Source organism: Heterodontus francisci, chromosome 41 (assembly GCF_036365525.1).
Source record: "Heterodontus francisci isolate sHetFra1 chromosome 41, sHetFra1.hap1, whole genome shotgun sequence".
In the NCBI taxonomy this organism is placed as follows: domain Eukaryota; kingdom Metazoa; phylum Chordata; class Chondrichthyes; order Heterodontiformes; family Heterodontidae; genus Heterodontus; species Heterodontus francisci.
Window position 1 is genome coordinate 17415110 of NC_090411.1, and position 23428 is coordinate 17438537.

At 42.6% G+C, this 23428-nt stretch overlaps 1 protein-coding gene across 1 annotated transcript; it reads left to right on the forward strand.

Moving 5' to 3' along the window:
- Nucleotides 1-617: 617 nt before the first annotated feature.
- LOC137353618 (coiled-coil domain-containing protein 134-like) lies at nt 618-22157 on the forward strand. Its single transcript, XM_068019967.1, is given in 8 exon segments — nt 618-627; nt 630-661; nt 2749-2854; nt 4123-4244; nt 5498-5582; nt 7006-7187; nt 16872-16943; nt 21629-22157. Coding segments are annotated over 8 exon segments (735 nt in total). The 3' UTR covers nt 21755-22157.
- Nucleotides 22158-23428: the final 1271 nt, after the last annotated feature.

Genomic DNA, 23428 nt, shown 5'->3' on the forward strand with positions numbered 1-23428 from the left:
TTGAGGAGGTATTTAATAGAGGTGTACAGTATGATGAGAGGCTTAGATAAGTTAGTCAAGGAAAAGCTGTTCCCATTAACAAATGCTACAAGGACTAGGAGGCACAGATTTAAAGTTTTGGGCAAGATATGCAAGGGGGTATGAGGAAGTATTTTTTATGCCGTGGGTGGCAATAAGCTGGAACTCACTGCCCAGAGGATGGTGGAAGCAGAAGAGAGAAATAGACTTGCAGGGCTACGGGAATCGAGCCTGGAAGTGGGACTGACGGCATAGCTCTGTGGAGAGCCAGCATGGATTCGATGGGCTGAATGGCCTTCCTCTGTGTTTTAAATGACTCTTCTGATCATGTCCTATCATTACTGTGCAGCAATTGACCGGGTCAGCTGATTGGTGAAACACGTTCGCCAGCATGAGCATGCGCGTCTGTTCGTCAGCCGATTGGTGGAATGCATTCGCCCGATGCGCATGCACATACCTATTCGTTAGCTGATTGGTGGAGCGCACTAGCTGGGCGCACATGCGCACAATCAATCGAGCGTCGGGAACCGAACTGAGAGGTGTTTCTGAGTGTGCAGTGCCGCAGGCCTTCCATCCGCTGCCAGGGTTCGCCCCATGAAATGGTTGATAAAACGTGCCTTTCACAGTTAAATCTTGCGACTCGGTAGGCCCCATCAGTTTTAAATTATTAAACTGTCTTTTGCGCGATGTGTACGGGGACTGATTGGAAAGTAGGTTCAGGGAGCCGGCATAGGCAGGATGGGCCGAATGGCTTCCTCCTTGGTTCTGTTCAGGCCGGAGGAATATTAACATCTCTTACTCTGGAGCTGGGCTATGTTAACTGGTTTACTGGGCTGGCCGCTGATGCTAAACTTGTGTTACCGGTAACGGGGAAAGCGCTTAAAATCGCGCCAGCCCCATTTTGGGAAACAGCAGCTAATATTCATGCAGCTGGTGTTGACCCATTATCCAGATGGACGCCCGTAGCTTTAACAAAACCGATGCCCCATCAGTAACCCAACAGCACAGGCCCCTGGCTTCGGGGCAATTGATAGTGCTCAGCCCATCTGTACAGGGCACAGACAAGATGAGGGATGACCCGAAGTTTAATTATGGCCATAAGCCCAAGACCGTGGAACTCATCATGTCAACCTGCCCGATAAGTGGAGAGGAGACCTAACAACAGGGGGAAAGCAAGTTTAAGTTTTGCCAGGTGCTCTGAAAACATACTTGGATCAATTAAAAAATTCAGCCACTCAGTTATTTGAGCTAACCATCACAAGTGCACATATTCCCAGATTATCAGAATATCCTTCCATTTTTATCTGGAGAAGGATAAACGGAAGATATGTGATAGGGATTCCTGCCAGAACCAAAGTTTTATGCATCTCTGTCTCTTTCTGAAGCCCCTTATATGTCTCAAGTTAGAAACATTAAGAGGAGTAACCAAAGTTTATTTTTACTTTTGCTGTTGATCTGTTTCTCATTACTAGTATAGATGCAGACATTGTTCCGAATAGGCACAAGTCCACAAAACAGAAGCAGCTGTAGCTCAGCACCAATTGGAAATCTCTGTTAAGAGAATGAAGGACTGGCCAATATGACAAATTTTAATAATGCATTCACCACTAGTCACATGGGGCTGATTGGGTATTGAGATGTGGCTAATTACATTATTAGTAAATAAAAATGAGTAATGGACATTATCGTTGGCCATGTGATTGAAATACTCATTCAGAATGTGTTTGCATGTGTATTTTACCCTCCGTGTGTTGGTGAAATAATTTGATGAAAAGCAGAGACTGTGTGCGTTTTTTGATTTTTGGGTGTGATTTATTTTTTCAGTCACTGCTTTTTTGGTTATTGGTTAAAATGGTGAGTAACGCAGTTGAAAACGCCAGACTTCAACACCAGCAACATTGTACAGCGAGGGAGCTGACATCGTCATCAGATTGACCAATTGGAATAATTCCAGGCCAGCAGAAGAACCAGATACAACCAATAACAAGCAGCTCCAACAGGGGAAAGTAGCATTTGCATTCTGGATGGAGAGTGGGGAGGTGTGGTCTGGATGGAGGGGCCTCTGCAGGGAAAGCGGGCGGAGGGTTCTGCATAGGGGAGCAGGGATTGGGTTTGGAGGGGGTGGTCTGGAAGCGGAGTGTGGGTGAGGTCTGGATAGGGAGGGTCGGGGGTCTGAATGGGGAGCAGAGCCAAGTACTGATGAAGTCCGAGTACCACTTGCAGCTGCTGGACTGAGAAATTCATGCCTAAATTCCAAACTTTGGTGAAAGAGAAAGATTGCAAAGTTTCACACCGAATGGTGGAAGAGTTTTGTGAAGTTAATATACACGTGAGGTACATTTATCCGGCTTGTGTGTAAGTAAGGTGTTAAATGAAATAAGTGCCTGTGGATAAAACAGTATCACCTGTTGGAGGTTATGGGTGAGACAGAGTAGAGGTAACTTTACCAGGGAACGCACCTATGTTGTAGCTGAGTTAGGAGTGCTCGAGAACTCTCTGAAGGAGAGAAGTTGTTCACTTTTTGATGCAGTGTGACACTCCTGTACATTCTTCCACAAAATTTCTAAAACTCAGCTTTCAAGCTTCCTTTGCCCTGTGAGTGAAAAGACTCGTGATCTCAAAATTCTGCTGTGTGTTGAGGATGATACGATGAGATAGAATGGAATCTAGCTGTATTAGATATAAATCTGTTTCGTTGATACTTAACATGCTTATTTTTCTTTAAACTAGATCATGGATATCCTACAGGTCTATGTGATTGTGATAAGCGTGTGCTGTAATGCGTTCAAACCTTCCAGTGGGCAGAAACAAAACTTGGATCCAAGTCTAGAAATTTGTATCCTTTCTGGCACTGATGGGTTTTCACTGGGACTATAATATTATAAGATATAGTCTTGCTACCTCTTTCAATCTAGTAGAGGTGTCAAGGCAAACATGGCAAAACGAGTCCTGCTTCCTGTGATAGTCCAGGGGCGGTGGATTCATACACAGGTCTGTGACCTGCTCATAAAGTATAATCTTGATCTCGCTTTTGTAGAGAGCCAAGGTTCTAGTTCGTGAACACAAGGCAGTGATCCCTGTTTGTGAAATGTTGGGCGAAGACAGAATTTCACTCGCCTGTCAGATAGTCTGCTGATACTATTTAAGATCACACAAAGAACGATCACTTGACTGAGGTACAGAGGATGTTAGTGGAAAGGAGGGAGGGAGGGAAAATGGAGCTGTAAACTTTGAATTCCTTTAAAATGATTATATAGAAATTATAACATGGAACAGTCTCTATTGGTGAGTATCTTCCACACAAGACCTAATCCCATGTTATTGCTGTATTCCCATATTCCTCTATGCTCCTTTCCTTTATCCTCCTATCTAACCTGTTGTAAAATGTTGATGTGGTCTCTGTTTCAATCACAAACTCTGCTTGTGTATTTCATAGCCCTCTGTGTAAAAAAAAGTTTCTCCCGCTCTGTCCTAAACCTTTTATATTTAATCACATATCAATGTCCTCTCCTTCTAGACGCCTGAACCATTGAAAAGTCTTTTTCCGTCTACTTTGTTTCGTCGCTTTATGATTTTAAACATTGCTATCAAATCTTGCCACAATCTCTGTTCTAAGGATAACAGCCCCCAGTGAAATAAAGGTTTGACACTGTGATTTGATTTGTTTGATGATAGTCCTTTCACCCAATGTCTGCATTCGTGAGTATCTATAAGAATTGCTGTCAGAAGTGGAATCCCTGACCAATTAAACAGTACTATAAGAGATCATTTGTAGCAGCCCTGCTACTGCCCCAGATGAGATTATTAACACAGCTCAGGCCAGGAATTGAGACTGGACTTTTCACAATTCTTTTGGCCCAGTTACTGAGTTCAGGGAATCAGTCACAAATTTAAACTTGAATGAATGTTTTCCACTACTGAAAAGAGACACTTGGCAGACATCGTATATCAATTTTAAGGTTGGGAGCAGGGGGTTAGTAGAACAGGAATTTGCTTATGATTGTATGTATAGTGCATTCATTGGATTGTGAACAAAATCATGCAGAATAATCTCTAAATTATGGCACAGCATGCTTTCCTGAACTTTCCAACACTGCTCTTTAGATAGAAAGCTCTTTGAAACAAAACGCAAAGACCAGATGCATGCATTGAAGAACATGATTGAATTAAATGACATTAATCAGCAGTACAAGATTATCGACATCATGTTGAAAGGATTGTTTAAGGTGAGCACAGAGAGATGGTCAGGACGCCCTCTCTCATTCTCTTTGGTCCCCGCCACAAACTTTGTTCACTAGCCACCCACTCCAGTGCTCGCCCTGACCACTGTCTGAGGCTGAACCAGATGTTTGCAAACCTTAAGATGAGCTTCCAACCACATATCTGCTCCATCACCAGGACTACCTACTTCTACCTCTGCAACATCAACCGTCTCCGCCCCTACCTCAGCTCATCTGCTGCTGAAACTCTCATCCATGCCTTTGTTACTTCTAGACTTGACTATTCTCATGCTCTTCTGGCTGACCTCCCATTTTCAACCCTGCATAAACTTGAGCTCATCCAAAGTTCTGCTGCCTGTATACTCACACCAAGTCCTGTTTGTCCATCACTGCATGCTCGCTGACCTACGTTGGCTCCCAATCCGGCAGTGCCTCAATTTTAAAATGCTCATCCTGTTTTTCAAATCCCTCTGTAGTCTCGCCCCTATCTCTGTAACCTCCTTCAGCCCTACAATCGTCTGCACGCCTCCAACTCTGGTCTTTTAATTGCTCTACCATCAGTGCCCATGTTTTCAGTTTGATCCTGAGCTCTGAAATTCCTTGCTAACAGGCTCCAGCTCTCCTCCTTTTAAGATGCTCCTTAAAATCTACCTGACCCCTCCCAATATGTCATTGCATGGCTCAGTGTCACCTCCTGTGAGGTGCTTTGGGATGTATTGCTACATTAAAGCCGCTATATAAATGCGAGTTGTTGTTCTCCCTTTAGCTGGTACAGAGTGATCTAATCCCTCCCCTGATCCCAATATTAGGACTCTCACTGTTCCAATAGTTGTTTCATATTCTCCACAGTCCTATGTTTGAATCCAAACTTGACTGTCACCTAATTGTAAAACGTGCTATGGGGTGCTGCAAACTAAAAGGTTCTATCTGTTAGAAGGTTTTTTGTTGAAATTTAAGATGGCTGGCGCAAGAGCTGAATTAATAACGGCAAATATAGAGTGCTAATCCCACAATACTCCGGGATCAGTTGTATATCTTTACGAAGCTCCTTCACACTGATTGACCCAATAATGTCTTCAAACAAGTTTCTCAGAATGGTCAACACTCGCTATCTAAAAGGGAAAACACTGCAGAAAAATTGGAAACCAAACAGAAGGATGTGAAAGCTGAGCTGTGTTCTTCAGAACTGATTTCAAAAGGAGTTAGGAAAATATGTGACTCTTTAAATTGAAGCATAATTTGATTTCCATTCATTCCAGGTACTGGAAGACTCCAAGACAATACTGACTGGCGCTGATGTGCAAGCCGATGGACCACTGCCTCATGACGAGAAACTCAAAGATGGTGGATATAAGATGAATCTTTTTCCTTATGTCATGCTTTTATATTTAAAAAAAAAACTAACATTTTAAGCAATTATTTTGTCCTTGTTCTCCTTGGCTGGGGCTCAGTGGGTAGCACTGTCATCTTTCCATGTTCCTATGTTCTTTAAATCAGTAGGTTGTGGGTTCAAGTCTCACCCCAGAGACTTCACTGTATATTCCAAGCCGATACTCCCAGCACAGTACTGAAGGAGTGCTGCACTGCCGGGGGTGCTGTCTTTCAGATGAGGCACCACCTGCCCTGTTAGGCTTGAGCGACTGGGCACTATTTCAATCGGAGCGTAGCAGGCTAAGACAAAATTTAGTACAGGGTTTTAAAATTGCATAGTTTTCATGGAGTGAATAGATGAATACCTTTTCTTCTGGTTGAAAAGTCAGTGACGAGGGGTCATCAGCTTAAAATGATCACAGAGTAAGGAGAGAGGTTAGAAGGAATTTCTTTACACAGTGGGTTGTTGGAATATGGAACACTTTGACACAGTGTGGTTGAGGTAGAGACCATTGCACCTTGTAATGAAAATTTGGATAAAAATTTGAACGGAGGAGCGACGAGGGCAGTGGATTTAGTTTCGAATTGCTTATCACAGAGCTGGCATAGACACAATGGGCTGACTGACCTCTTTCTGTACTAGAAACTTCTACAATTGGTCTCAGTACCATGGACTAGGGAGGGGAAAGCCAATCTCAATCTCCACACCTGGTCACTACCCAGTGACCCCTGCTGGGAACTCCCTTGCTGACAGCCTTGTGGGAGTGCTTTCATCACATGGCCTCAAGAAAGCTCACTGTCTTCTCAAGGGCAACTCGGGACGGGCGATAAATCCCAGCCCTGCCAGTGACGCCCACATCCCGAGAACAAAAAGACGTTCACGGGTCTAGGCAACAGCTGAGGATATGATTGGGCTCAGCTGTCTTATCCCCTGCAAACTAACGCCATCTTAAAGAAAAGGAGCTTACTTTTATAGAGCGCCTTTCACTGCCTCTCAATGTCCAAAGTGCTTTACAGTCAATGAAGTACTTTTGAAGTGCAGTCACTGTTATAGAAGACCCGGGCAACCAACTTGCACACAGCAAGATGCCACAAACAACATTCTAGTGATGTTGGTTGAGGAGTAAATATTGGCCAGGACACTGGGGAGAACTCCCTGGTCTTTAAAATAGTGCCATGGATTCTTTATATCTGTACCATATTGCATTACGTCAGCACTTTCAAGAGGGTTGGAAAAGTACAAAAATGGGGTATAAGGAATTTGGATGCCAGAATAATTGTGCTTCCAAGCTGGAAGATTCAATCCTTTTGATGTATCTATCTCTGAAACAGATGTGTTGTTCTGACTGGTGCGAATGAGCTTTCTCCATAATGTGCCACCTGCTTTTCATTTCAGCTTATTCCCACATTGTTGAAAACACAGCCTTCTTTGGGGATGTGACTCTGCGTTTTCCGAAAATAGTCCACCATTACTTTGATCGCAATTCCAATTGGAACAACTTAATCCGGTGGGGTATCAGTTTCTGTAACCAAACAGGAGTTTTCAATGGAGGACCGCACACACAGCTTCTAAATCTGGTGAGAGCGATGAGGGTTTGAAAGCTTTGTTTATCTCCAATGTACAGAACTATTGATGTATGTATAAAAGTTATGCACTTGGAGACTAGTGCAGAGTGTTTGAATACAGGTTCAGGAAGTCTAAGATGGGTTTACAGTATCATCCCACCCATCTGAGGAAGAGACAACTGACACCTCCTAAGAACAACTTTCGTGCGGCATTTGCCAATGTCTGAGAGGAACTCGCCTGCTCTATTGTGAAGTGATGTACTGCACTGAGTCTACAGCACAGAAACAGGCCATTGTGCCCAACTGGTCTGTTTATGCTCGCATGAGCCTCCTTCCACCCTTCTTCAACTCACCCAATCAGCATATGCTTCTATTCCTTTCTCCCTTGTGTTTATCTAGCTTCCCCTTAAATGCATCTATACTATTCGCCTCAACTACTCCATGTGGTAGCGAGTTCCACATCCTAACCACACTGTAGGCCAAGAGGTTTCTCCTGAATTCCCTATTCAAATTATTCGTAATTATCTTATCGCCCCCAGTTTTGGTCCCTCCACAAGTTGGAACATCTCTATGTCTACCCTATAAAATCCTTTCATAATTGATCAGGTCACCCCTCAGCCATCTCTTTTCTATAGACAAGTGCCTCAGCCTGTTTAGTCTTCCCTGGTTCAGTTCTGGTATCAGCTTCGTGAAGCCATTCAGGTGTAGCCAACCAATGTACGATACAAGGTTAACGTAACTTCTCTGCTTTTCAATTCTCTTCCTCTAGAAATGGACCCCAGCGCTTGGTTTGCTTTTTTGTATGGCCTCATTAACCTGCATTGCTACTTTTAGTAATAAAAACAAGAAATGCTGGAAATACTCAGCAGGTCTGGCAGCATCTGTGAGAGAGAAGCAGAATTAACGTTTCAGGTCAGTGACCCTTCTTCAGGTCACTAACCCTTCTTCAGGTCACTAACCTGAAACGTTAACTCTGCTTCTGTCTCCACAGATGCTGTCCGATCTGCTGAGTATTTCCAGCATTTCTTGTTTTTATTTCAGATTTCCAGCATCCGCAGTATTTTGCTTTTATTTTTGCTGCTTTTAGTGCTTTGTGTATCTGTACCTCTGAGGAAACGGGAGAGAAGGAGGAAGAGGAAAAAAATGAAGGTTTTATTTAGGTTGTAAAGTTTATACTGGTTTTTAGCATCAACGTCAGCCTGGCATTGAGATCACTCTTAGAAAATGAATACTGTGTATCTAATTGGCTTGCACTGAGTTCACATAGGCAGAGTACACACAGAAACTTTGTGCTTTTTACAGTTTTCCAATTAATATGAACCTTAGCTTGTTCCACTTATGCCAGCTGTTCTGTCAGTTAGTTGATGAAGAACCTTAATCTCTCAATGTTACTTACTACTGTGAACTTGAGCTCATCTAAAACTCTGCTGCCAGTATTCTGACTTGCACCAAGCCCCATTCACCTATCAGCCCTGTACTCGCTGATCTACGTTGGCTCCTGGCCTGGCAACACCTCAATTTTAAAACTTGTCATCCTTGTTTTCAAATCCCTCCATGGCTTCACTGTGCCCTATCTCTGTAATCACCTCCAGCCTTACAACCCTCCAAGATCTCTGCGCTTCTCCAGTTCTCTGGCCTCTTGTGCATCCTTGATTTTCATCGCTCCACCGTTGGTGGCTGTGCCTTCAGCTGCTTAAATTCTAATCTCTGGAATTCCCTACGTAAAGCTCTCAGTCTCTCTCTCGCTCTGTGTTTCTCTCTCTCTCTCTCTCTTCCTTTAAGATGCTCATTAAAACCCATCTCTTTGACTAAGCTTTTGGTCAGCTGCCCTAATATCTCCTTATGTGGCTTGGTATCAGATTTTGTTTGATAATTCCTACTGTGAAGCGTCTTGGGACGGTTTATTACGTTGTTGTACAATTTGTTGTTGCCAAGCCTTCACACTAAAGTCCAAACTTTGATATGTTGGGTTTTTTAGGATATTATCATAGGTCCTTACCCTTTATGAGTTTGAGGACTAGTAATTACTGAGACAATTTGATCAGTATCTTTTATTCATCAAATCAATGATGCAACCCATTACATGCAGTGTCCACCAGACTGGTAGCCATAGTAACTCGCATACAAAAACAATGGTCAGGAAAAGACCAGCTGGTTCATCGAACCTGCCCCACACTCATGATCCTTAAAGCATCATTGACTAAACAGCCCCTGCCTCTCCCGCAGCCATGAAATCTCCCAGGAGAGGCAAAAAAAGAATTTTAAAAATCTGAAAATTTTGCCTCCAACCCCCTTAGGCAATGAAAACCAGCCCAGGAGATCACATTGACCATGATTATGTTTAGTTTAGAGATACAGCACTGAAACAGGCCCTTCGGCCCATCGAGTCTGTGCCGACCATCAACCACCCACTTATACTAACCCTACACTAATTCCATATTCCTACCACATCCCCACCTGTCCCTATATTTCCCTACCACCTACCTATACTAGGGGCAATTTTTAACGGCCAATTTACCTACCAACCTGCAAGTCTTTTGGCTGTGGGAGGAAACCAGAGCACCCGGAGGAAACCCACGCAGACACAGGGAGAACTTGCAAACTCCACACAGGCAGTACCCAGAATTGAACCCGGGTCGCTGGAGCTGTGAGGCTGCAGTGCTAACCACTGCGCCACTGTGCCGCCCATATTTTATTTTGTTAACTGTTAACTCATAGTTTTTATAAGGTGCGATCTCTGCCCCCAGCTCCCTTTTGAAGACAGAGAGTCAGCACATACCACACAAGACGGCAACGTATTCCAGAGGCTCCATACTCTCTGGGAACAGAAGAACCACCTAACGTATATTCTGACTCTAGTGTAGTTTAAATGCATGACCCCTGGTCCTCTCAATCTATCACTGGGGACACAATCAACCCTTTCATTATTCAGTATACCTCTCGAGGGTCATCGCTAATTTTACCCTGCTCCAAAAAATTGAATCTGTTGTCTAAGCCTATCTGACTATCAGAGGTTCTTTAAACTCTCCTCTGAACCTTTTCTAAGGCCACAGTCTCACCCACCATGTGAAGGAACTGAAATTGGATGTTGTCTGTCTGAGGACCTGTATAAGGACAGTATGGTATCCTTTCAATTGTTCTATCAGTACATCCCAATGTCCTGTTTGCTTTGGCCATGGACCTTGAGTGATCTGAGCTGCTAGATCCTTTTCTGTCTCTATTTCTGTATTATTTCCTATAAATGTTAAGTATATTTTCTGTTAGTCCTGCCTCCGTGCTTCACACTGCATTTTCTAGATTAAGTGCCATTGTTGAAGGAAACAAAATCATAAGTCTTCACCACTTAATGATAGGCTGTTACAGTATTTCCTTACATGCGCTTTTCCACATTTCGGTAGTACTGTCACAGCAATTTGAAATTACATATCAGTATAGTAAATATATATTCATTAACATTTTAATGATGCTAACCCACTCTTCTCCACCTCCCAACATCAAAGGGAATTCTTCATTAGCTCAGTTGTGGTCATTGACCCTGCCTATTTCACCATTTTAACAAAGGAATTGGCTCATTTTTAAATCTTACCATATGGAATATATAAATCAAAATTTCCTATTTTTGTCACATTCATCATGTGGGAAATTTCTACCAGCTGCCCAGCCACTTAATACAACAGCAGGGACACCCTACTTCTGCACAATGATCTGTATTAAATTTCTGTCTTCACTTAACATGCAGTTTATCAAGTCAGGTAGTACAGAACTCAACACTGCATCCAAATTACACTAAAAGGTATAGTTACAAAAGTTCTGCTGCTATTTCCCAGCTGAAATCTGCCTGAATCAGTGAAGGAAGTGAGCATCTCCACAGTCGCAGCTAGTCAACACCTGATGAGAAGTATGTTTAAGATTTGACAAAGGTTTTTTTTTCTCCATGGTTATAATGCAATGCCGAGTGCTATACTGTGCACCATTCCAGTCTCTACATTATAAAAAGGATGGAGATACACTGGAGAAGGTGCAATTAAAGACTTTAAAAAGATGAAACCAGAAATAAGGGGATATACTAATCTGGAATGGCTGAACAGGCTGGGGCTCTCTTTAGAAAAGAGTAGGTTGAGGGGTGACTTAATGTGTGTAAAATTATGCAGGGGTTCAATCGAGATGTGGGGAGACCAAAACCAGGGGCCATAAATAAGATCGTATGAAATAGGAGCAAGAGCCATTCGGCCCCTCGAGCCTGCTCCGCCATTCAATAAGATCGTGGCTGATCTAATCATGGCCTTAACTCCACTTTCCTGCCAACCCCTCATAACCCTTAACTCCCTTGTAGATCAAAAATCTGTCCAACTCAGCCGTGAATATATTCAATGACCCAGCCTCCACTGCTCTCTGCAGAAGAGAATTCCAAAGATTACCGACCCTCTGAGAGAAGAAATTCCTCCTCATCTCCGTCTTAAACTGGAGACCTCTTACTTTCAAACTGTGCCTCCTAGTTCTAGATTCTCCCACCAGGAAAAACATCCTCTCAGCATCTACCCTGTCAAGTTCCCTCAGGATCTTACATGTTTCAATAAGATCACCTCTCATTATTCTAAACTCCAATGGGTATAGGCCCACCCTGCTCAATCCTTCCTCGTAAGACAACCCCTTCATCCCAGGAATCAGCCTAGTGACCCTTTTCGGAACTGCTTCCAATGCAAATATATCCCTCCTTAAGTAAGGAGACCAAAACTGTACGCAGTACTCTAGGTGCAGTCTAACCAATACCCAGTACAGTTGTAGCAAGTTTCCTTTCTTTATACTCCATCTCCTTTGCAATAAAAGCCAACATTTCACTTGCCTTCCTAATTATTTGCTGTACCTGCATGCTAACTTTTTGTGATTCATTTACGAGGACCCCCAGATCCCTCTGTACCGCAGCATTCTGCAGTCTCTCTCCATTTAAATATCATTCTGCTTTTCTATTCTTCCCACCAAAGTGGACAATCTCGCATTTTCCAACATTATACTCCACCTGCCAAATTTTTGCCCACTCTCACTTAACCTATCTATATCCCTTTGCAGACTCTGTGTCCTCCTCACAACTTGCTTTCCTACCTCTTTGCATTGTCAACAAATTTGGCTACAATAAACTCGGTCCCTTCAACCTAGTCATTAATATAGATGGTAAATCGTTGAGGCCTAAGCACTGATTCCTGCGGCACTCCACTAGTTAGTTTGCCAAGCTGAAAATGCCCCATTGATCCTGACTCTCTGTTTCCTGTTCATTAGCCAATCCTCTATCCATGCTAATATATTGCCCCAACACCATGAGCTCTTATCTTGTATAGTAACTGCTTATGTGGCACCTTATTGGATGCCTTTTGGAAAACAAAATACACTACATGTACCGGTTCCCCTTTATCCACCCTGCTTGTTACATCCTCAAAGCATCTAATAAATCTGTCAAACCCAATTTCCCTTTCATAAAACCATGTTTGACTCTACCTAATTGAATTATGATTTTCTAAATGTCCTGCTACTACTTCCTTAATAATGGATTCCAGCATTTTCCCAATGACAGATGTTAGGCTAACTGGCCTATAGTTGCCTGCTTTCTGTCTCCCTCCTTTTTTGAATAAGGGTGTTACATTTGCAGTTTTCCAATCCGCTGGGACCTTTCCAGAATCTAGGGAATTTTGGAAGGTTACACCAATGCATCTACTATCTATGCAGCCACTTCCTTTAAGACCCACGGATGTAGGCCATCAGGTGCAGGGGACCTGCCAGCCTTTGGTCCCATTAGTTTTCCTCGTACTTTTTCTCTAGTGATCGTGATTAATTTCCTCTTTCCCTTTTGCCTCTTGATTTTCTACTATTTTTGGGATGCTTTGTGTCGTCTTCTGTGACGACAGATACAGAATATACTTGTTCAAAGTCTCCACCATTTCCTTGTTTCCCATTATTAATTCTCCAGTCTCATGCTCTAAGGGACCAATGCTTACTTTAGCTACTGCCTTCCTTTTTATATATTTGTAGAAGCTTTTACTGTCTTTTATATTTCTTGCTTGTTTACTCTCATACTCTAATTTCTCCCTTTTTATTTTTTTTGTCATCCTCTGGGTTTAAAAAATTTTTTTTCCCAATCTTCTGGCCTACCACTAATCTTCACAGCATTGTATGCCTTTTCTTTCAATTTGATTCCATCCTTAACTTCCTTAGTTAGCCACGGATGGTGTATCCTTTTCATAGAGTTTCTCAATGGAATAGATCTTTGTTGAAAGTTATGAAATATCATCTAAATGTCTGCCACTGCTTCTCTACTGTCTTACCTTTAAACTTATTTTCCCAGTCCACTTTAGCCAACTCTATCTTCATACCCTTGTAATTGCCTTTTTTAAGTTTAAGGTTAGCTTCAGATCCAAATTTCTCACCCTCAAACTGTGAAATTCTGTCATGTTATGATCACTGTTGCCTAGAGGATCTTTTACTATTAGTAATTTATTAATCCAGTCTCATCACACATTACCAGGTCTAAAATATCCTGCTCCTGGTTGGCTACAGAACATATTGTTCTAAGAAACTGCCCCTAATACACACTATGAACTCATCCTCCAGGCTACTTTTGCCAATTTGATTAGTCCAATCTATATGAAGATTAAAATAGCCCACGCTTATTGCAGTACCTTTCCTACAAGCCCCCATTATTTCTTAAATATAAGATCGTCACTAATAAATACAATAGGGAATTCAGGAGAAAGTTCTTTACCCAAGTGGTTAGAATATGGAATTTGCTATCACAGGGAGTAGTTGAGGCAAATATCATAGATGCATTTAAGGGGAAGCTAGGTAAGTTCATGAGGGAACAAGGAATAGAGGGACATGATGAGATGAAGAGGGGTGGGAGGATACTTGTGTGGAACATACAGCCATGGTAGCATAGTGGTTATATTACTGGAGTAGCAACCCAGACAGACGCCTGTTCTAATGATCAGAGAAAATGGAGTCAGAGAAAATGGGTGAGATTCTAAACGAGTACTTTGCATCGGTATTCACCGAGGAGAGGGACATGACGGATGTTGAGGTTAGGGACAGATGTTTGATTACTCTAGGTCAAGTCGGCATAAGGAGGGAGGAAGTGTTGGGTATTCTAAAAGGCATTAAGGTGGACAAGTCCCCAGGTCCGGATGGGATCTATCCCAGGTTACTGTGGGAAGCGAGAGAGGAAATAGTTGGGGCCTTAACAGATATCTTTGCAAAATCCTTAAACACGGGTGAGGTCCCGGAGGACTGGAGAATTGCTAATGTTGTCCCCTTGCTTAAGAAGGGTAGCAGGGATAATCCAGGTAATTATAGACCGGTGAGCCTGACGTCAGTGGTAGGGAAGCTGCTGGAGAAGATACTGAGGGATAGGATCTATTACCATCTGGAAGAAAATGGGCTTATCAGTGATAGGCAACATGGTTTTGTGCAGGGAAGGTCATGTCTTACCAACTTAATAGAATTCTTTGAGGAAATGACAAAGTTGATTGATGGGGGAAGGGCTGTAGATGTCATATACATGGACTTCAGTAAGGCGTTTGATAAGGTTCCCCATGGTAGGCTGATGGAGAAAGTGAAGGCGCATGGGGTCCAAGGTGTACTAGCTAGATGGATAAAGAACTGGCTGGGCAACAGGAGACAGAGAGTAGCAGTGGAAGGGAGTTTCTCAAAATGGAGACGTGTGACCAGTGGTGTTCCACAGGGATCCGTGCTGGGACCACTGTTGTTTGTGATATACATAAATGATTTGGAGGAAAGTATAGGTGGTCTGATTAGCAAGTTTGCAGACGACACTAAGATTGGTGGAGTAGCAGATACTGAAGGGGACTGTCAGAGAATACAGCAGAATATAGATAGACTGGAGAGTTGGGCAGAGAAATGGCAGATGGAGTTCAATCAGGGCAAATGCAGGTGATGCATTTTGGAAGATCCAATTCAAGAGTGAACTATACAGTAAATGGAAAAGTCCTGGGGAAAATTGATGTACAGAGAGATTTGGGTGTTCAGGTCCATTGTTCCCTGAAGGTGGCAACGCAGGTCAATAGAGTGGTCAAGAAGGCATACGGCATGCTTTCCTTCATCGGACGGGGTATTGAGTACAAGAGTTGGCAGGTCATGTTACAGTTGTATAGGACTTTGGTTCGGCCACATTTGGAATACTGCGTGCAGTTCTGGTCGCCACATTACCAAAAGGATGTGGCTGCTTTGGAGAGGGTGCAGAGGAGGTTCACCAGGATGTTGCCTGGTATGGAGGGCGCTAGCTATGAAGAGAGGTTGAGTAGATTAGGATTATTTTCATTAGAAAGACGGAGGTTGAGGGGGGACCTGATTGAGGTGTACAACATCATGAGAGGTATAGACAGGGTGGATAGCAAGAAGCTTTTTCCCAGAGTGGGGGATTCAATTACAAGGGGACACGAGTTCAAAGTGAAAGGGGAAAAGTTTAGGGGGGATATGCGTGGAAAGTTCTTTACGCAGAGGGTGGTGGGTGCATGGAACGCATTACCAGCGGAGGTGGTAGACGCGGGCACGATAGCGTCTTTTAAGATGATTCTAGACAGATACATGAATGGGCAGGAAGTAAAGAGATACAGACCCTTAGAAAATAGGCAACAGGTTTAGATAGAGGATTTGGATTGGCGTAGGCTTGGAGGGCCGAAGGGCCTGTTCCTGTGCTGTAATTTTCTTTGTTCTTTGTTCTTTGATCTATGGACCTGAGTTCAAATTCCACCTCAGCAGGGAGGAATTTAAATTCAATTAATTAAATAAATTGGAATGAAAACTAGTATCAGTAATGTTGACCATGAAACTACCAGATTGTTGTAAAAACCCATTTGGTTCTCTCATGTCCTTTAGGGATGGAAATCTGCCATCCTTACCTGGTCTGGCCTATATGTGACTCCAGACCCACAGCAATGTGGCTGACTCTTAAATACCCTCTGAAATCCGCTCAGTTGTCAAAAGGGCGGCTCACCTTCAACTTCTCGAGGGCAATTAGGGATGGGCAATAAATGCTCACCTTGCCAGCAATCCCCGCATCTCATGAATGAATTTTAAAAAATGACAAGTATAGACCAGTTCTGCCAGATGACCAGTTTCTGTGCTGTACATTGTGTAATTCTCTGTAGTTCAGATGAAAGATCATTGACCTGAAATGTTTTTCTCTCTCCACAGATGCTGCCAGACCTGCTGAGCAATTCCAGCATTTTCTGTTTTTATTTCAAATTTCCAGCATCTGCAGTATTTTACTTTTGTTTGATTGTGTTCCATTTATTGGCCCAACAGAGAACTGACTGAGATAAGCAGAGGGGGACTGCTGAGTTTTAGTGTCAGGCAGAGATTTAAAAAAAAAACAAAACATGCTGGATACTGGTTATTAAAAAGCAAAATGCTGGAATTGCACAGCAGGTTCATCAACATCTGAAAGAGAGTGTGGTAGGCTAGGTGATGACATTCTGAGGTTGAATATTTCTGATGAAAGATCTCCATCAGAAATATTAACTCTTTCAGATGCTGACTGACATGCTATTTAATTTAATTTGACTTCCAGGCAGTTCAGAGACTCCAGCTCTTGCAGTTGGTTTGTGGTGATGTTGATAGTTTAATATGCAGAACGGAAAGTGCTGAATTTACATGATGCTTTGTGTTTTTTTCTATTAATCTGCGCAACAGATGGCACAGGAACTCGGGATCAGTGAAAAATCTCCAGACTATAAAAATCCATTTAATAATGAGAATGAAGATGTAAGTAAACAACTTTCCATTTCAAGAAAGAACATTTCAACCATTTTTTTTTTCTTGCTTTTCTGCTAAGTGCTTGTCGGGATATTTCCAGTCAACGGGTAAAACACTTGAAGTTGGAGAGCTACACCCTTTCCTTGGTTATCAGATACAGGCAGTCTGTTCCCAGGTTTCTAACACTGCCACCATGTGGTGCATATAATGATTGATTTGCCCCACTTGAACTCTTTTTGAGTAAAGCATTTATCCTCTGCTTTTATTTTAAACTATTAGTTAGAAAATATAAAATCTTCTCCAAATTCTCTTTTTTTAAAGTTTTTTTGTGCAACTGTGGTAACCACTATAGTGCCAGCTGTGGCTCAGTTGGTAACACTCTCACTCTGAGTCAGTTGTGGATTCAAGTCCCAAATTATAGAATAGTTACAACACAGAAGGAGGCCATTGAGCTCTCTGCAAGAGCAATTCAGCTAGTCCCACTCCCCTGCCCTTTCCCCATAGCCTTGCAAAATTTTTCTCTTCAGTTACTTATCAAGTTCTCTTTTGAAAGCCAAGATTGAATCTGCCTCCACCACACTGTCTCAGGCGGTGCATTCCAGATCCTAACCACTCGCTGTGTAAAAGGTTTTCCCTCATGTTGCCTTTGGTTCTTTTGTCAGTCACTTTAAATCGATGTCTTCTGGTTCTCCACCCTACTGCCAACGAGAAGAGTTTCTTCCTATCTACTCTACCCCTCATGATTTTGAGCACCTCTATCAAATCTCCTCTCAATCTTCTCCAACCTATCCACATAACTGAAGTCCCTCATGCCTGGAACCATTCTCGTAAATCTTTTCTGCACCCTCTCTAAAGCCTTCACATCCTTCCTAAAGTGAAGTGCCCAGCATTGGACACAATACTCCAGTTGAGGCCAGACCAGTGTTCTATAAAAGTTCATTGTAACTTCTTTGCATTTGCACTCTCTGCCTCTATTTATAAAGCCCAGGATCCTGTATGTCTTTTTAACCACTTTCTCAACCTGCCTTGCTTGCCACTTTCAATGCACCTCTTTTGGAATTGTGCCCTTTATTTTATAGCCCCAGCTCCTATAGCCCCTGACTTGAACACAAAAATCTGAGCTGTCACTCCAAGTGTAGCACTATCAGAGATGCCATATTTCGGATGAGATGTGAAACCAAGGCCACGTTTGCTCTCTCCAGTGAACGTAAAAGATCCCATGGCACTATTTTGAAGAAAAGCAGGGGATTTATCTCCGGTGTCCTGGTCAATATTTATCCTTCAATCAGCATCACATAAACAGATTATGTGGTCATTATTGCAATTCTGTTTGTGGGATCTTTCTGTGCACAAAGTGTTGCCATGTGGTAGCAAGTACATCCTACATTACAACAGTGACTGTACTTCAAAATTACTTCATTGCCTGTAAAGTGCTTTAGGATATCCTAAAGTTGTGTAAGGTACTCTTAAAATACAAGTCTTTTTATGGTAACCTGGTAGCTAATTAATTTTTTAAGATATTCAAAGTACTTGATGCCTTTTAAGTAGGTTCTGCACAGTCTATTGTGACATTGTGATGGATATCTCATGGTTTGCTTTCTGATGTTTGGCATATGGTTCTTCATCACAGTTAAGTTGTTACCTTGTTTGACATTCTGGTGCAATGGTCGAGGGAGTTCTGCATGATCAGAAATGTTATTCTTCAAATGAGATCTTAAACCATGTCTGCCTGTTAATTGGCCTGGAGACAGGTTCCCCATCCAATTAGGATGGTGGGCCGGCTCTTGAAGCTGACTGGCCAATCAAAGGTCATCCAGCTTGGAAGGAGCAGCAGGCTCCAATGGAAGGTAAGAAAGAGAGAGGGCGCATCAAAATGGAAACCAGCAAAAAATATACAAACTGGGTGGTTTTATTTTAATAAAAAAACAACAGATGAAACTCTCTGCCGAAGAGCACACCAGTCGGTGGGGCTATTTTTAAGTCTCGTCCGCCTCCAATCCTGGCCCCAGCAGGGGCCAGAAATCCAACCTGTCATTGCTGTCTGTGGGATCTCACAGTAAACTAAGTGGTGAGAATGTGGGACTTGCTACCACATGGAGTAGTTGAGGCAAATAGGTGCATTTAAGGGGAAGCTGGATAAACACATGAGAAAGAAAGGAATTGAAGGGTATGGTGATTGGGTGAGATGAAGCAAATAGACTGGGAGGAGGCTTCTATGGAGCATAAACAGCGGCAAGACGAGCTGTGGCAGCCAAGTAACTGAAATACAGACAGTGGAAGGTGGTGTCAAGGCTCTGCTCCTCTTACTTGGATTGTCCAGTTCCCCATGTAAACTGGAATATCAACAGGGGTCAGTTCTGTACATGGGTGTTTATCTGTATGCAATGTGTGTGTATGTGGGGTACAGATTCACAAATCACTAAAAGTAACGATTTAGCTTAATAAGGCCATACAAAGAGCACTAATGTTCATTTCAAGAGGGATAGAATTGAAAAGTAGTGAAGTTATGTTAAACTTGTATAGAATCTTAGGTTAGACCACACTTAGACTGTGCACTGTTCTGGTCTGGTTATAAAAAGGATATAGAAGCATTGGAGAAGGTGCAGAAAAGATTCAGCTTGCTTCAACCAGAACAATTTGCATTTAGCCAGCGCCTTTAACGCGAGAAACGCCCAGCATGTTTCACAGGAGCATGCTAGAAGATAGAGGCACTGGAGAAGGTACAAAAAAGATTTATAAGGCTGATACCAGAACTGTGAGGCTTTAACTGTCAGGAAAGACTAATAGACTGGTGCTCTTTTCTGTAAAAGAGAAGACTGAGTGCTGACTAAGAGAAGTCTTTAAAATAATGAAGTGGTTTAATAGGGTAGATGTAGAAAGGATTTCCACTATGTGGGGGAGTACAAAACTAGGGGCTATAAATATAAAGCAGTCACTAATAAATACACTGAGGAATTCAGGGGAAGCTAGATAAGTACATGAGGGAGAAAGGAATAGAAGGTTATGCTGATAGGGTGCGATGAAGTAGGGAAGGAGGAGGCTCGTGTGGAGCATAAACACTGGCATAGACCAGTTGGGCTGAAGGGCCTGTTTCTGTGTGTAAATTTTGTGCAAAATAGCTGTTGTGAGTGCATGTATAATGACAGCCGTTGCACTTTAAAGTCATTTGTTGTATGTTCTGGGATTTTTCAGAGCTGTGAAATGACAGCATGTAAATGCAAGTCTTTCTCAGCCACGTAACCCAAATAAAGTAGGGGTGATAGCTCACCAATCAGTGCCCTAAATAATCTGCAAGGCTACGGGAATGGTTTGGAGGGTTAAATTTAGGTTGCGAAATATTAAAAATATACAAATAAAATAGCTGTCAGGTTCACAAGCAACTAATCAGGGAGCCAGATTTAGACAGAGATAGTTAGAAATGTAAATTAACAGTGAACAAAGCTAAATAAATTTTGAGGAAAAAGATCTGTCAGGTAAAGCTATAGGGCTTTTGAAGTGGAGGTGAAGCCTGAGACCAATAGGTTGTTCATCAATAATGGCTTCTGACCTTGGAAAGCTTTGCCAAGCTGTAAGCATCTACTTGGATGAAATACTTGCGTTTAATAATTAAAATTCTTGTTGAAAAGAGCAGTACATAATGGGCCAACCAGATCACTGGAAAAGGGCAATGCACAATGTTTTTTTAATAATGGGTTATTTATTTTCTCCCATTCCTCTTGCATGTTGCTGTGCGCGTTTTATGGCCACAGCAGACAGGAATTTCCCCCCCTCTGTTTTCTCCTCTTGCCCCTGCCCATGTCATTCACCATCCTTTGGCTGGGCATGTGCTGAGAGAGTGTGAACATAATCCACTGCTGGAAGCACCTCAATCAACATGAAGCCCCATTTCAATGGGGTGAATCTGATATTTTCCCTTCTTTCTGTGCTGGGATTGCTTTGCTTCCTTTGTCTAGCTGCCCCATTGAGAACTGATAAAGTTCAGCAAGTTGAGGGCAGTAAGTCTAAAAAAAAAACTTGTATTCATATAGTGCCTTTCACGACCTCAGGACTTCCCAAAGTGCTTTACAGCCAATGAAATACCTTTGAAGTGCAGTCATGGTCAACGTTCCCTCTAAGCTGTGCAGGTGCACGACCACACAGCAATCCAGAATTTAACCACGCACGAAAAACACAGGCCGCGCGTTCCTTTAAGATGTTTGGCCGTGTGGCAGTCTTAAAGAGACCGCGCAGTGCAACAAATGGGCTGCACGCAGTATTGGGAAATTAAAGGGTAGACTGGTCACCTTTGTAGGGCAGCCAATTTGCATACAGCATGGTCCCACAAACAGTGAAGTGATAATGACCAGATAAGTTGTCCTGAACACTGGGGAAAATTCCCTTGCTCTTCCTCGAAATAGGAACCTTTTCATCCAACTAGGAGGGTAGACAGGGCCTCGTTTTAATGTCTCATCTGAAAGATGGTGTCTCTGACAGTACAGCACTCCCTCAGTCCTGCATTGGAAATATCAGCCTGTGCTCAAGTGTTGAATAGGACTTGAACCCACAACCTCTTGACTCAGAGGCAAGAGTGTTACCCACTGCACTACAGCTGACAGTTATCCATGGAACACTGAACTGAGCTTTCCATAACGTGGTATAATTCCTCTCATTCTGTTAGTAGGCCTTGCTGATCTACTTCAATTTTTATTTTACAGTTTATCCACAATAATGATGCTTTTTATAAAGCCTTGAAAGATGAGGAGAAAAGAAGGAAAAAGGAAGACAAAAGGAAGGAGCTTCGAAAAGGGCCGAGGATCACAAAGACAAGATCTGAGTTATGACCCACTGAGAAAGCTGACAACCACTGGGACCATTTTTGCCATTAGCTGGAGCTGCTTGAGATCTTTCACCTGCACAAATATCTATATACATTTGAATAAAATCCCCTCTGGATAGCAGTAACCTTTATAGGTTTGATCTCACTAGAGCTGCTCTCTTTCATTTAGAAAGGAAGTCTCATCATCAAGATCACAATTTTTTGCTTTATGCAAATAAAATGGATGGAATCACTGAACTTCATCCCTGAAAACTGGTAAAAATTCTAGGATCTGATGTAACATGCTTCGAGCTATTCCATCACCATCAAACAGCGATCCTGATTACAAAGAATAGCAACTACTTTATGTACTATAAGTTGGGCTCCTGGTTTTCTGTTTTCAGAATAAAATGCGAGGTCTGAAAGAATGTGATCCTAACATGATTTAGAATCCTTCAGTCACATGCTATACGCACAACATTGTACTTATTAGCTGGGGTTTCCATTTCTCTGCTCACCCAGCCCGAGATTTTCTGTCCTATTTAAGTGAACTGGAAATCACGTCACAAGCTGGAAAACACAGAAGTAGAAAATTCTGGCCATTGAGTTACTGTAAACACACATTTAAAATAACAACATCTTTGAAGTGAGTTAGCTGGATTATTTTCTCTGAAATGTTATTTTTATCTCTCACTTTCTCTAGCTGAATGGGTTGCAGTCTTGCTTGCAGGTATTTTCCATAGCTTCTTAACCACTTTGTTACAAAACATACAAATGTGGCACAAAGCAACTCTTTTCATTCTCGTTTTCAGATCTCTCCATGGTCTCGCTCCTCCCTATCTCTGTACCCTCCTCCAGCATTTCTGAAATTGTATGGAGCCTTGGTGAGACCGCACCTGGAGTATTGTGTACAGTTTTGGTCTCCTTATCCAAGCAAGGATATACTTGCCATCAATAGAGTGCAACAGAGGTTCACCGGACTAATCCCTGGGATGGCAGGATTGTCTTATGAGGAGAGATTGCAGAAACTGGGTCTGTATTCCCTAGAGTTTCGAAGAATGAGAGGTGATCTCATTGAAACTTACCAACAACCCTCCAAGATTTTGGTGCTCCTTCAGTTCTGGTTCCTTGTGCATCCCCAATTTTTTTCACTCCAACATCAGTAGCCATACTTTCAGCTGCCTAGACTGTAAACTCTGGAAATCTTGTGGAGTTGCGGATAATGATGAGGATTGTCAGAGGATACAGCAGGATATAGATCAGTTGGAAACTTGGGCGGAGAAATGGCAGATGGAGTTTAATCTGGACAAATGTGAGGTGATGCATTTTGGAAGGTCTAATGCAGGTGGGAGGTATATAGTAAATGGCAGAACCCTTAAGAGTATTGACAGGCAGAGAGATCTGGGTGTACAGGTCCACAAGTCACTGAAAGTGGCAACGCAGGTGGATAAGGTAGTCAAGAAGGCATACGGCATGCTTGCCTTCATCGGTCGGGGCATAGAGTATAAAAATTGGCAAGTCATGTTGCAGCTGTACAGAACCTTAGTTAGGCCACACTTAGAATATTGCGTGCAATTCTGGTCGCCTCACTACCAGAAGGACGTGGAGGCTTTGGAGAGGGTACAGAAGAGGTTTACCAGGATGTTGCCTGGTCTGGAAGGCCTTAGCTATGAGGAGAGGTTGGAAAAACTCGGATTGT